Source organism: Zootoca vivipara, chromosome 1 (assembly GCF_963506605.1).
Source record: "Zootoca vivipara chromosome 1, rZooViv1.1, whole genome shotgun sequence".
NCBI lineage: Eukaryota > Metazoa > Chordata > Lepidosauria > Squamata > Lacertidae > Zootoca > Zootoca vivipara.
Genome location: NC_083276.1, coordinates 41,911,387 through 41,926,804, shown reverse-complemented (window position 1 = coordinate 41,926,804; position 15,418 = coordinate 41,911,387). Strand labels below are relative to the sequence as shown.

Here is a 15,418-nt window from a genome sequence, read left to right as displayed (position 1 = left end):
TGTGTCATGTATTTTTAGATTACAGACCTGAGGCCAGGAACTACCTCAGTATGGATTTTTGTAAGCTGCTCTAAAAGCCTTTTCAGCTAAAGGACACGGGTGGCGCTGTGGTCTAAACCTCTGAGCCTCTTGGGCTTGTCGATTGGAAGGTTGGCGGTTCGAATCCACGCGACGGGGTGAGCTCCTGCTGCTCTGTCCCAGCTCCTGCCAACCTAGCAGTTCAAAAAGCACACCAGTGCAAGTAGATAAATAGGTACTATTGTGGTGGGAAGGTAAATGGCGTTTCCATGCACTCTGGTTTCCGTCACGGTGTCCCATTGCACCAGAAGCCATTTAGTCATGCTGGTCACATGAACCAGAAAGCTGTCTGTGGACAAACGCTGGCTCCCTTGGCTTGAAAAGCGAGATGAGTGCCAAACCTCAGAGTCGCCTTTGACTGGACTTAACCGTGGAGGGGTCCTTTACCTTTTCCTACAAGGAAATGCCACAAATTAAATAAAGAAATAAATAAATAGGTGTGGGGGGGTAAAGTGCTTTTCTATGGCAATATTGACGCAACACAGCACTCTCTCTCTCTCTCTCTCTCTCTCTCTCTCTGTGTGTGTGTGTGTGTGTGTGTGTGTGTGTGTGTGTGTGTGTGTTTGTGTGTTTGTGTGTTGTGAACTGCCCTGAGACCTGTGGGTATATGGTGGTATACAAATTTAATAAAACAACAGCAGCAACAACAACAACAACAATAGATAGCAGATAGATAAATACTGTGTCTAAAAGAGGCCTCCATACTGTACGGGTTTTAGAGTTAGAATATTAAAAGGAAATAGCATATTTAAAGCACAAAATGTATTGATCAGAAATGCATCAGAGAGGTGTATTTCAGAAACATGCAATGTAATATTGCCTGCGTTCCCTCTCCTCGCTCTCAATTATCCCCACTTAGCTCATTCTCCCCAGGAAGTGGATTGCATAAAACATTAATGGACTCTGTCTGCCAGGTCTATGATTGCTCAGCCTCTTCTAACAACAGATGTTATTACAACTACTCTCCCTCCCACATTGCTTTTGTCAGTGTCGCTAACAGTGAAACCGAATCAGCTTTTTCCTAGAGCAGCTGATTGATTGCTTCTCCTGCGACTTCTCTCTCTCTCTCTCTCTCTCTCTCTCTCTCTCTCTCTCTCTCTCTCTCTCTCTCTCTCTCTCTCTCTCTCTCTTGCTTTCATCTAGCGACTTGCTCTGGGACAGCACAGGCACTTTCTTCTGCTTTTTGAAAATAATCAATGGCAATTTTTTGAAAGAGGAGGAGGGTAGGGTGAAGAAACATGCTGGAGGAGAGAGCGTTGTCCCCAGAGAGTACGGAGGAGGTGGGACAATTAGTGAGCATAGCCCAGGGCCCAAGTTGCCTTCCTCGGGTCACTTTTAATGCTCCAGAGAAACCAGAAGAAGAAACGTCCCACAGAAAGCTGGCCAAATTAACCATCAAGTATAACCGAAAAGATCTTCAGAGATGGCTCGATCTGGAGGAGTGGATTGATGCCCAGTTGCAAGAGCTGTATCAGTACCAGGTGGGTAACTATTTGACTGGATAAAGACATCACACATAAGCCCAAAGAATTTTACCTACGCCAGGACTGTCTGTAGCACAATGTATGGCTTGGAATGGAATGGACATCTGTTTTGGTGATAAAGGAAGTGATTCACTGTCACACTCATTAACTTCTTAAATTCTCCCACTCCCATTCTGCATGAGATTACTGTGTGAGATTAGATTGGGGCTTAACGGTAGAGCCACAAAGCATCTGCCTGGAAAGGATCAGCTCATCCAACTCTCCACCCTGAGGCAAAGACATGTTATATCCAAAAAGCATTCCTGGCAGACACCTTTCTATTCTTACCTTGGAAATTTCTAAGCAGGAGACCTCACAACCTTCTTAAGTAGTGTTTTCAGTTGTGGGAATGCTTTCATTATTAGGTTTGTCCTAATCTTGAATTTAAATCTACTTCCTGCAACTAAACACCATCGTTTGTTGTCCTGTATGCAAGTTGAAAGAATGGGTAACTGTTTCCCTTTTATTTTCCGATATCTCTAAAAATGTCTGGAGCGCGTCTGGGTACCTTGCAGAATTTCTGGTTATTTTAGACTGGCTTTGTTTATTTAAGGCAGCCTTCCCCAACTTAGTGCCCACCTATCATCCCTGACCATTGTCCTGATGGCTGGGGCTGCTGGGAGCTGGAATCTAAAACAGGCACCCCCAAACTTCAGCCCTCCAGATGTTTTGGACTACAATTACCATCTTCCCCGACCACTGGTCCTGTTAGCTAGGGATTATGGGAGCTGTAGGCCAAAACATCTGGAGGGCCGCAGTTTGGGGGTGCCTGATCTAAAACATCCAGGGTGGACTGGGGTGGGGAAGGTTGACTTTGATTGGCATCCGTCTGTCTCAGGAGACAATGAAGGGGTGTGCCTTGGGTGTATGTGTGAAGTCAAACTGTTGGAAAGTTACAGTGCCTGTTGGGGCTGTAGAGACCAATACGGGAGAGACATGCTTTGTTGTAGCGGGGGCAAATGAAGGCGTCAAGTTGTGCTGTTGCAGATGCACCATGGCTTTTCTTCTCCCAGTGGTCATTCCTCCTCGGGTCATTGCTATAGATACACAACTTGACTGCATGTCTCCAGACACTGTGCTTGTCTACAAAGGATTCCCACACAGCAGGGTTGATGTTGCCAACCTCAGGTCACATTTGCAGACATTTTTGTTACAGCATGAGTGTCCTGCCCAATTTGCAAGGGCATTTAAATTTCACAACATCCCTGTATGGAGATGATCGGCTTGGAGAGATTAAGAATCTGTCCATAGTCATCCCAATGAGTTTTGTAACAGGAACTTGAATAAATGTTTTCCATTTCCAAACTCACTTGAATCATTGAATCCACATTTACTTTCTGTGGCTACTTTCACACTGGCCATGTTCTGTGGAACACCTACCCCCTGTTCACTCACTTTTTATGGGGAATCTGCATGATGCCATTCTCAAAACATCCTCCCATGATTATCCTCTTCAACTTCCATCCTTTACCAAAGCTCAATTTCCCAAGAGGTAAATGACCTGTCATGAGGCTGTTTATTAGGTTGTTGGGCAAGTTATGGATTGTATAGGTTGCTCTAACAATTTCCTTCCCTATGATCCATCTCTCCTAACTATGAATTACTTTAACCCTTCCCTTCTCAAATAGCATTGCATTTATATCAATTTCTATTCTACTCTCCCCATACATCACACCAAAAAGGGGGTAACAATGATCAAGACTGCAGCAAGTGGAGGAGGAAGAGGGAACATTTAACCCTTTGCTCCATGCCCTTGCCCCAGTGAAAATTATCTCTCCCCCCCCCCGTTCTATCTATGGGCACTTGAGGCCTGAAGACACTGTCTAGTCACAAGCCAAGCAGAGAGCATCCAGGACCTTGGACAGCTCCAAAACGCCCCCCTTCCTCTAAAACAGCCACAAGAGAAGCTGTCACAACAGGGAGCTATAGCCAACTGAAGTATAGGCTGACCAGGCCTAAAGTTTGGCAGGTTCCACTGCCCTGGAAGAGGTTGCCTGCTGGGTAAAGGTCCCTTGCCTTATTTTGTAGTCTCTGGGATCTGCAAGGCTTGAGAGACAGAAGTAATGCAGGGGGCTCACCCTGCAAGTCAGAGGATGGTGGCAGGACTGTGTCTGCTAGCCCAGAGTAAGGCACTGTTTGTTCTTCCTCTAATGAGTAGCTTGAACTTCATCTGAGCCATGCACTGCAAGGTTCCCAGGTCATGGGTCAGGACACCTCAGCATTTGAGGCTGTTTTTCTTGGGGGGGGGGGCTACCCACCTGGGTACACGTTGAATCCTAAAGACAATAAGACTGAAAACAGAGTTGCTTTTCCACTTGCAGCCTAAAGCAGGACAACAATTATTGTGCCCTGATTAATTATCCACACCTTGAAACACCTGAGATCTTTACCCATGTTTGTAGAGTCCTCTTCCATCTTGTCAGCTCTTGAACTATGGAACTAAAAACTCAACACAATACTCGGAAATGAGATCTCAGCAGGGTCCTTCAATAGCACTACTAAATTTCTAAGTCCGGAAGACTATTCAATACTTTGATTCTACCTAAAATAAGGTTGTTTGTTTGCTTGCTTGCTTCATGGAATGCATACACCATTTGATTGTATTTTTTTCCTGACAATACAAAAAGCTAAAATGCCGGTATTAAAACATTAAAATTCACACCAGCATTTCTGAGCATCTGAGTGGGCTAAACAATGTTTTTAACAAGTGCCAAGAAAAATATAGTGAAGCTAGCTGCTTGATATCAATTGGCAGGGAGTTCCAAAGTGTAGGTGCTGACACACTATTGTGTTCTTATACAGTGGTACCTCGCAAGACGAATGCCCTGCAAGACGAATTTTTCACAAGATGAATGCGTCTTGCGATCTGATGGTGACTTGCAAGACGAATTCGTTTTGTGAAAAATCCGTCTTGCGAATCGCGGTTTCCCATAGGAATGCAGTGAAATTTAATTAATGCGTTCCTATGGGCAAAAAAAGAAATTTCAATGCATTCCTATGGGAAACTGCGATTTGAAAGACGGATTTTTCGCAAAATGAATTGACTCATGGAATGAATTAAATTCGTCTTGTGAGGCATCACTGTAAAGGCCGAATGGGTGTTATGTGGCATCTGTAATATTGCCAATTCTGCCAATCAAGGTGGAAATAGCCTATTGGGATCCTTTGTGGGGGGGGGGGTGAAGGAGGTTGAGGGAGCTTATTAACAACCAAACTAATTGTGGGCTATCCTTCACAATTGGGGTCATTGAGAAGAGTATTTCAAGCCTGTTTCTGTACAGGCAGCATGTAAAAGCCCTGCCTGCCCTCTTATCTCCATTCCAAAGGTTGTTTTCCCTACACAGTTTTGCTGATGCTTTACATTCCAGCAGCCTTATCCCCGCTTCTCAAAGGCAGGTACCGGTAAAGGTGAGGATATTATTCAACCTTATTGAAAGGAGGTTGTTAAGTAATCAAGAAAGACATTTGCTGACCCGTCTGTGTAACATGGAACCGAAATCTGACTGTGTGCATGTGTCACTGGTGGAGGTCCTGGAAAGACAGAGGAGGCAACCATTTAAAATTTGCTTCAATCAATCAAATTTATGTATATATAAAGTTTACCTTCAGAGTAGCAACGGGTGGGCCAGATGAAGAAACAAAAACTGAAGGTGTTATGTGCCTCATTAAGTGTGCACATGCATACACCTGAATGAAACAGAATCACCCGACCTGGGTAGCAGTCCTATACCTACAGTATTTATTATCGCCACCAAATCCATAATAATAATTCATTACAGCTGGGTGGAAATGAGAGGTTGGAGTAGGTAATTTTTTCCAGGGGATAAACAGCACAGGGAAACCCCCTCACCCCACAATCCCGATTCAGATTGGGGTCCTCCTGCAGCTGCTAAGAAAGGTGTGGCTAGTTAAGAGCCCACAATTTTAAAAAGGTGCTTAAAGTCACGTCTCATTGACACTTGTTAGGCCACTGGAGCTGTTGGAGCATGGCAGGAGGCTCTTGATTGGCAGGTGCAAGTATCTGATCAAACAGAGGGCCTAGGGAGAGGGGTTGGCCAGGCACTGGCTAAAGAAAGATCCTGCCTGGGGACGTAACAGGAGTGGTTCTGCCTGAATAAACAGAGCTATGCCTGGCTGGGGGCCAATTGGCCAGCTTCAACCAGATGGGTAGACATGATGGAGCTGAAGAAGCCCAGGCAGGATGGTGGTGGCATCTGATTAGAGATTGGGGTGGGGAGGAAAGAGATGATGGTTCCAGTGCCTTCTAAAAGCAATAGAGAAGGGGGGCAACCCCAAAACAATGAAGGGCAGCCCCTGTGTAATTTGAGCATTGGTGATTCTGCTCCAGTTGCAGGAGGAGACAGAAGCCACAGCCGCTCCAGAGCCAGAAATCGACATTGAGGATCTCCTTGACGTCTCTAATGAGGAGCAGAAATCTAAACTGCAGGTTGGACAGAGTCACCTTTAACTGCCTATTTAGACGGTTTGTGAGGATCAAAGGGGCTTTCCCCAACATTGCAATGTTGGTCATCATGAAAGGAGGTTCTCCATGAGCTGTCGAACACAGTGTGACTAAATGTGACAAAACAATCTGCCCCATTTTTTGATGTGGTGCCTGAAAACGGAGTCCTCCACAACTAAGTAACTGGAATTGCAAGGTGGGGTGGCATGGGGTGCAAGCTCTGTGTACCGTTTTTGCATGTGCTTGAATTCTGAGATTGATTCAAAGCAGGCAGGTCATTTCAGACTTGGGAGTGTTTTGAGAGACTGTCCATGAAGTACATCAGTTTTAAACATACAAGTCTGCTTAATACAGAGTCAGATTATTGGCTCATGTGGCCCAGTGTGGTACGCTATATTCCTATTGCAGATAAGCGAAAGGCCATGGCTCAGTGTGAGAGCATTTGTTTTGCATACAGAAAGTCCCAGGTTCAATCCCCAGTATTTCCAGTTAGGGCTGGGAGAGGCCCCTGCCTGAAACCCTGGAGAACTGCCAATCAGGGTAGACTATACTGAGCTAGCTGGACCAATCATCTGACTCGCTATAAGGCAGCTTCCTGTGCTCTATTGGCTGTCAACCAAAGAGATTTTGCTTCCTTGTCCCTGGGGGTAAAATATAGAGGAAGATATATAGAGATATATAAATCAAATACATGCATAAATGTTTTATCTTATCTTGTAGGAAATTCTCCACGAGTGTTCCAGACCTACAGAGGTGAGCATAGAGCAAAGCATTTGTCAGTGCTTCCCCCCCCCCCCAGGGAATAATCAAGTGTACGCAGTACAGGCACCTTACTGTAACAACTTCATGGTGAATACTGGCACCTATTTTTCGGGGGGGGGGGAAGCACTGGTGATGCTTTAAGATCACGGTATTCTGCTCTAGAAACAGCTGAACAGCCAGTTCTACAGATGTTTTGAAGTTCTGTTTAGTGTGCATTGCTCATGCTTTCATTTTCCAGCCATATTTACACAGGTATAAATTATTTTATCCAAAACGGTTTGTGGCTCAACCAAGAGGTTTGGATAATGCCAAAATTTGGATAATCTGGAGTGCCGCTTTATTTTCTCCAAATAGCACAAAACTACTAGGGTTGAATGTGGTGGGTGGCCAAGATGGAAGTTCTACTTCTAAATATATATATATGTTTTGAATGCAGTAGAGCCAAACCCACTTAGGAAGGGCTGTAGCTCAGTGCAGGGCCGGTGCTAGGGCTTTTTGCGCCCTAGGCAAAATCACCTTGCACAACGCCACTGACACCCCTGTGTCCCCTCCATAGGCGGGAGGAACGCGAGCCAAAAGGAGAGCTCAGCGTCCTCCCGCCTATGGAGGGCATGCTGTGAGCTCCTCAGTGGCAGCTGCAGCAGCAGCGCCCATAGCTGAAGGCTTCAGCTACGGGCGCTGCCACTGCCGCCGCCACTGCCACCACTCGCTCGTTGCAGCCGCTGAGGAGCTCACAGCGTCCCCTCCATAGGCTGGAGGGCGCTGAGCTCTCATTTTGGCTCGCGCTCCATAGGTGGGAGGAGCGCGAGCGCGCGCCATGGGAGGGCGGCGCCGGCGCGGGGGTTTTGCGCCCCCTCCATTTACACGCTCTAGGCAACTGCCTAGTTCGCCTAAATGGACGCACCGGCCCTGGCTCAGTGGTAGAAAGTCTCAGGTTCAATTCCTACCACCTCCAGATAGGTCTGGATATGTTCCCCTGTGTGAAAGCCTGGAGAGCTACTGCCAGCCAGGGTAGACAGTGCTGAACTAGCTGACAACGGCCTGACTTGCTATAAGGCAGCTTTCTTATGTTCAAACTATATGCTACTCTTAAGGTGCAGCTATGTATCTAGTATCATTTTCCTTAACTACAGGCACATGGGGAAGAGATTATTACAGGGAAGTTAGCACACGAAGAGTGGGGGCTTATTTCTTCCCTCTCCATGCAATCAGAGCCAAAATTGGCTTCCTTGTGCACGTGCAGCTAAAATGCTTAAGGGGGAAAATTCCCATTGATAGCAATAGTAGGTTTTGTAGTCATGCTGGAGGGGGAGGATGATCTTGGCTCTGATCAGACAAGGGATGTATGACCTTCCTTGCAAGGATCACACACACACACACACACACACACACACACACACACACACACCTGTACTTAAGAAAGGGAAAACCTGATAAGGTTTAATATATGGCAGAAATCAGTTTGGCCCTAAGAGAACTGCTCAGTTCTCATGACATTCATTCCTCTTCCTTCTACCTGTGTTGGTCCATACATGGAGTCACTATCATCAACTTTCCCTTCAAGGTTAACACCCCTCCCTCATGCAGAGAGCCGCACATGGGCTAGGCAAGTGTGTTGTTATGCAAAGGGCACCACCGATTTGCATTCATTTCAATCGGTCTACTCAGAGGGAAACTTAGCTGCATACCACCACCCTGTAATTATGTTTGAAAGGGAAATCAATCGGGTTATCTATTGAAATAGGACTCTGAACTATATTGTGTGCTACAGCTGAAGGAGGCAAGATTTTCCCTCTCCACAACTAGTAGCAGTTGAACTTCTTGACTCACCATTGTTGATCTCCATGGTAACTTGACCAATCCTTGTAGAAGTTGTTCAAAGGTGACTACTGTATACAAACAAGCAGGGTTGGTGAATGATTTCCTTGTGAACAATAAGATAGCACTCAGATGTGGCTGGGTAGAAAGTGAAACCCACCAATAACGGTGCTAGCTTGAAGGATTACAAGAGGTAACACACAAAGTCCATCACTCGGTACAATTGGACGCGTGCAAAATGGTCACCACCTGCACAGCTAGCGGTGTATAAGCACATGGAAGGTGACTTCTAGATGTGTAACACAAGCAGGATGAAAGGCAATATGTGATCTAGCTTCAGGACTGCATCCCTCTCATTCTGTTAGAAAATAGCAGCAGCAGCCTTCAGTTACTAAAGGGCAAGTGGAGGCTTCCATGGCTGAATGGTGCCTGCAGCAGTGTTTGGTGGGAGGCCAGGATATACATTTAACAAATGAATGAACAAATACATGTTCCTCCAGACAAAAAAGGGGGCCAAAACAACTGAGTGTCTGGAAATAGGCTAAGCTGGAATGCTTCTTCCCGGCATACCTGTTTTCTAAGCAGGAACTATTTTCAAGTAGATGAGTATTCAGACATAAGAGTTGCCACCTGCAGTCTGAATCTGTCTCGTAGTTGATCCTGTTTTTTAAAAAAGACATGGAGATTCTTCTCCCACCTATCTGCTAAGATCTCCATTGCATGAATGGCTTTTCACAAAGTGCATAGCAAATATGGGGACCCCAGTCCAGACTGGAACCCTGGTACTGGTGGGAGAGGGCCTTTAACCTTTTGCCCCTGCTACAGTCCTGATCCAGCCTGGGGCAGAGGAAGAGGGGAGGAGATGAGACCTGGGTGTCAGCGCTATACAGTATGTCTTCATTTGGCCTGGAGAACCAGTGTGAACTAAAAACCCCTTTGTAGGGTAACAGAGGAGGAAGGCCGACCATCTGCATTAAAAGAAAAGCTCCATTGGTGTGAACGGGAGCTTCTATTCCAATGCAAAGAGTGGGACTGGGGACATAGATCCACACTGGAACTGCAATGTGGGCCATGCCAAGATCCCCATCCAGACTGGGGGCCCCGCACTTGCTATTTACTTACTTTACAAAATAACTTTGCAATTGATAATGGCACAGAAGACATCTTTTCTCCTTGCACCCCAAAGCAACCGTGTCAAACAGGCTGGCCTCAGGCCAGCGAGGACACGGCTCCCGAATCTTAAGTAGATTGAAAGGAGGAGTTTCAGCAAGTCTATCATGTCAACTGCAGGCTCATCCAGACTTTTTTGTGTGCTGCATTTCTAGGAACAGACCTGTGCTTTAAAGTGCCATGTCCAAGCGCTCTCTCCCCCCCCCCCCGGCTTTTGCAGCAAAAACTTGCTCTTTGCCTCTGAATCAGAGCAAATGGCAATCTGTAGAAAACTCAAATTGCTGTTTGTTCCGAGCTAGTTAAGGAAGCTACACCCACCAAGTTTCCTCTTCTACACAGCTACTGCACCATTGTTTATTTGCATGCCACTTATCCATGGAAAACCATACCCAAAGCAGCTTATAATATCAAAGCTTACATAAGATAATTCACTAGCAATTACACAACATAACAAAATGTAAATAGTCATATAAGCAATATGCCAATGAAAACATCTCACTTTAATGAAACTATAATAAAATTAAACAATCTGCTGATAATTCCTAATAAAGGCCTAGCAATAAAGATACAATAACAACTTCTCAGCCACAGCAACAACCCTAAACAATACCCTGATCGCCTGAAAACTTTAATCTTACCCTGTTTTAGCCCCCGGGGGGGGAGGTATTTTAATTATGGCTTAGCTGCTTCCTAATGCTTTGCAAGAGGAGCATGCCAGGAGGTTGTAAAGATCCAGCTACTTTTAATTTGGTGGAGGGTGAGTTAACCGTATGAATTAAAACCTTGTTTTAATGGATTTTGATTCAGGACTTTGTAACAGAACTGCTCGATCGATTGAAAGGTCTCAGGAGAATGGCCAACAATCAAAAGAAATGAATCGCAATGACAAAAACCGGTAACACAAAATGCATCATCCCGTGGAAGAGAATTATCTGAAGAAACAGGGATGGAACTCCAGCGCTGCCTGATATCGTAGACATCAGATTCCAAAGCATCCATCTTCATTCTTCCCTTGGATTTGCATCTGCAAGCAGTAGTTTGTGTGCAGGGAGGAGAGGCCATAGCTCAGGGGGCAGATCAGATGCATTGGTGGTCAAAGCTCCCAGGTTCAGTTCCTGACATCTTCATTTGAAAAACACTTATGGAGCAGGACTGGGAAAGACCTCTGCTGAAAGCTCCGGAGAGGCAACATGGAACTACCGTAGATAAACCAATGCTTGGACTGTGAGAATCAAGCTAGGTCCTTAAGAACAGGGACAGGGAGCCTGTGTCTCCCCAGATGTTGCTGGATTCCAGCCCTCATTGATTCCTCCCAGTGTGGCCTTTGCTCAAGGGTGATGGGAGCTGGAGGGAACAGCTGTTATGGGAGGGAAGCATCTCTTTCCTCCTTGCATTAAATCAGGGAGGGGAACCTTTGGTCTTGCAGATGTTGCTGGGCTCTCAACTTAGCTTGAGCCAGCATGACATCCAGAGGGCCACCAGATCATTGTTGTTATTATTAGATGTGTATACTGCCCTTCATCTGAAGATCACAGGGCAGTTCACAACATAAAAATACAAACACGAAATACGTAAATCCCTTGATGCCCTCCACCCATTGTGTCATGTTGTTGAGGGATGGGGAACAGATGTTGCTGTACTCCAGCTTCCTTCATCCCTGATGCTGGCTGGGTTTGATGGGAGTCAGAAGACAACAACAGCAGATTCTCCGCCCCTGAATTAGAGCATGGGGGGCAAGACAAGTCTCTCAAGCTGGACAGGTTTGTATGATGGCATTTGCTGTCCCTGCTTTAGAATATAATTTTCAGTTGAATATTTTTGTGCTTTTTAATATGCACCAGACATTTAAAGCATGGAGTTTCCTCAAAGAATCCTGGGAACTGTATTTTGTTAAGGGTAGTGGAAATTGTAGCTCTGTGAGGGGGTTCTACAGTTCCCTGGATCTTTTTTGGATTTAAAAATGTATTTTAAATGTATGGTGTGTGCGCAGCCTAAGAGAAGCATTTATTGGAATCTATCAGACTCCCCAGTTTTCATTGACATCACCTCTGAGATTAGTCTTTTAAAACATTTTTCCTGCCTAGTGATTTCCAGCTTTACTTCCATCAGTGACACAGCTGATAAGGTGAGGCACAGGAAACAGTCATACAGTGAAGAACGACATCATGATGGGGGTTTACAATTTGTGCATCCTCTCTTTGTTACATACCTATGGTATGCACCATTTTTGGCTGACAGAATGCCAAAAATGGGAAGCAGAGAAGTCAAGTTTTCAGTGACTGAGAGAGGGGAAGAAGTTGGGAAAGTGGATTTAGCTCAGCCTTATTTTTCTCTTTCATGGATAAATGCTCTTCAGTAATTGCACGTGGCTTAGCTACCAGAGTCTAGAATCCAAAAATACTGAGGCATGGGAGTTTCCAGCAGCTAAACGTGAAGGAGGTGGGAGATGAAATACCTGAGCTGCTGCAGATCTGTGAGTTTTCTTGAGTAACACATGTCCATTCATGTAATTACAAGGTGGGGTTTCCTGTCCTTTTTACAGTATTTCCTATTCTGAGGAATATACACTGGTGACTAAGGCAATGTTGAGATCGTTCATTCTTCTGAGCAATGGGAATGACTTCACCAAAAGATCTGTGCTTTCAGGCCCCAGTGCTGCATCCATAGCAAAAAGTGTGTTCACTGTTGCTTCCCCCCCTTTCAAATATTGTGTTTGTATGCACAAACACCCCAAGCATGTGATAGTTTGAGATGCATAAGGAGTTAACATGAAAAATGTATTTTTGTCTTTCATTTCAATTGCTTTGGACAATGTCTTCGTCATCATCATGTTTGAGGTACATTTTCTATGGCCTTGGTGTGGTCTTTCCAATGTCACAATTCCCATGCCCCCATCTCCAGGTGTATTTCACTTGCTAAATAATAATAATAATAATAATAATAATAATAATAATAATAATAATTTATTATTTATACCCCGCCCCATCTGGCTGGGCTTCCCCTGCCACTCTGGGCGGCTTCCAACAAACATTAAAATACATTCAAACATTATGAATGGAGGTGACTGTATAACAGTTGGTAGCTAATCTGTGGCATGGGTGCCATAAATGGCACAAGGAACACAGGTCTGTGCCACTCCTGGACCAAAGCAAGAGGGTCTGTGGGCAGGGGTGGATTTCAGGGAGCGTGACCAGGGCCACCGCTGAAATTTGAAAGCCCAAAGTCCACCACTGTTGTGGCAGAAAGCTTGGACTACCGGTATGTGCCTGCCTCTGAGATCTAGAGCTTGGTCTCATATCTCTATCTAGTGGACTACACCTAGAGTTCAGGTTTCAGGCCAATTTCTCGGTCTGTCTGCAAGAGATCCATGGACAGAATAGTTAGGTTAATTCTGAAACTGAAACACGCCATGGATGGTATAAGAGGAGAGCAGCAAGTACAGTTGTACCTTGGTTTTCAAACAGCTTAGTTCCCGAATGTCGCAACCCCGGAAGTAACTGTTCCGGTTTGCGAACTATTTTTGGAAGCCAAACGTCCAACAGGGCTTCCCCGGCTTCTGATTGGCTGCAGGGCCTTCCTGCATCCAATCAGAAGCTGCAATTTGGTTTTCGAACCTTTTGGAAGTCGAACACACTTCTGGAATGGATTCCATTCGACTTCCAAGGTACGACTGTACTGCACTGCAACATGCTTCCAGGCAACACCTTCTGCCCGCAGACTATGCTCATGTGCATTACAAACACACCATCTGAAGGAAAACACTCATTTCACTATCTTCAAACCGCCTGGCTAGCTCAGCCCTCCTAACAAACTAATCAAACAGTATTAAAAATGTTGTGTCTGTTTCCCTCTCTCTTCCTACATGCATTTTCTTTGCAGTACTTGCTGGGCAAGTTGCTCAAGTCCATAAAACACACTAGAGAACGGCAAACAACTGGGTCAAACTGAGGTTGAAGTAGAAATTATATTTGTGGAAAAATACAGCATCAAGGAACTAAAATGACGCTTCCCTCTCCAGCAGGCAGTTTCATACATCTTTGCATGAATGCGTTTAAGCACAACATGTATTTTTCTAGCCACAGAAGACATTGTAAAGAAAGCCTGTCACTGACTTCAGAATTTGTAGGAACTGAAAACTCTTTGGGGAGAAAGTGACTGCGTGCTTCTGGGCCAGTTCCGATTCCACACCCTGCTCTATAGCTGTCTTGGTTCAATCCCCTTTCCATCCCTTTCAGCAGATAGTCTGAAACACACACACACACACACACACACACGGCCAACATGAAGAAAGCTTTGATCCAAGGGCAGGGCCCACAGTGGTTAAAAATAAAACCTGGCAAACTGGTTACTGAAACAATTCAAGGGAGAATAAGCTGGATGTCACATAGATTGTCACCTCTGAGCAGGCAGGATGGGGGAGGAGGAGAAAAGGGAGGAGGAGTCTATTTCCTTCAACACGGTCCAAATATGCTAACCACAAACACAGCAGCAAAAACTGCTTTGTCTGAAACCTGTTTTCTGTACTAAGCAAATTCGAGCTGACAGCGCATGACCAGACACCACAACTATAAATGTTGTGGTTCAGCAATCTGTGAAACATTTCTATGAAAGTGAGACTGCATTTAAAATTCTTATCCTACCCCCTAACAGCCATCCAATCCCCATGATTATGCATCTGGAGTCTGCATCAGACACACTTCCGCTTCACTGTGGACATAATACTAAATGGGATGCTGGTGCTTTTTAGGGGAAATCATGACATTCAAACCTCTGCAGCCACGGACCTCTGAATTACTGAATGCACAACTCCTGGTGGATACAGGCCATGTACCTGAGCATTGGGTTTTTGTTTTTTGATGCTAAAGTGCTTCCGTTTATTTCAACCCATCTTCCTGTTAAAACGCTATTTGTTTTATCTTTGGGAGGTGTCTAGATCTGATGATGGGCATGTTACTCTAGCACTAGTCATTGCCAGGGAATTACTTGCTCTATTCACAGAGTAATTACCGCCATTCACTCTGAAAGGAAATGGTCTGTATATGCTGCTTTGTCAGCTCACACCTACCCCTCCAGACTCCTGCCAAGTGCCTGGCTTCCCAGGTTGACTCCCCTTCTGTTCACCCTAGATGGAAACATGCCGAAAAGGCAACCAATCCACCCAAGAGTGTGTTGCAATTGCAAACCAGCTGCTATGGAACACAACTTTACGCCTAACCTTCTCTGGCTATTTAAATTGTTTAGAGGAGAGGGGCATCAGGAACCTGTGCCCGCCCAGCTGTGAATTCTGGAAATGCTTTTACCGCCTTCAGTTCAGACATGCAGAGTCCTTCAGTCACCTTGGTTCACATGCCTGAGAATGCCACTTCCTTGAGTTAGAGGAAAGCACAAGATCTGGACACCAGTAAGAGCCAATGAAGAACATTGCTTCACATCCAGTGGCACCATCCTGTTCACACAAGGACTTCCACAATGGAACTTCCCTTTTCTCTCCTGTTCTGGGGGGTTTGCCAATGCTGGCAGTTCCCTCACTGCAAGAAGCAAAGTTACAGGGAACCAGGCAGAGGGCCTTCTCTGTAGTGGCGCCTGCCCTGTGGAACGCCCTCCC

At 45.4% G+C, this 15,418-nt stretch overlaps 1 protein-coding gene across 2 annotated transcripts; it reads left to right on the top strand.

Annotated features, from left to right (window-relative positions):
- Positions 1-676: 676 nt before the first annotated feature.
- On the top strand, positions 677-15,323 carry PPP1R14D (protein phosphatase 1 regulatory inhibitor subunit 14D). Of its 2 annotated transcripts, none has more exons than XM_035111402.2 (4): positions 677-1,559; positions 5,956-6,048; positions 6,784-6,816; positions 10,621-15,323. In XM_035111402.2, the coding sequence occupies exons 1-4, from the start codon at positions 1,317-1,319 to the stop codon at positions 10,687-10,689; spliced, it is 438 nt and encodes a 145-aa protein (XP_034967293.2). In that variant the 5' UTR covers positions 677-1,316; the 3' UTR covers positions 10,690-15,323. The 2 variants fall into 2 exon arrangements, with proteins under 2 accessions (XP_034967293.2, XP_034967282.2); XM_035111391.2 differs by having other exon boundaries at positions 682-1,559; positions 5,950-6,048.
- The last annotated feature ends 95 nt before the right edge of the window (positions 15,324-15,418 follow it).

Coding starts and splice junctions, on each gene's coding strand:
- PPP1R14D (XM_035111391.2), top strand. CDS start 1,317: ATGCTGGAGGAGAGAGCGTTGTCCCCAGAGAGTACGGAGGAGGTGGGA. Junction 1,560..5,949: donor AAGAGCTGTATCAGTACCAG/GTGGGTAACTAT, acceptor ATTCTGCTCCAG/TTGCAGGAGGAGACAGAAGC. Junction 6,817..10,620: donor AGTGTTCCAGACCTACAGAG/GTGAGCATAGAG, acceptor ATTTTGATTCAG/GACTTTGTAACAGAACTGCT.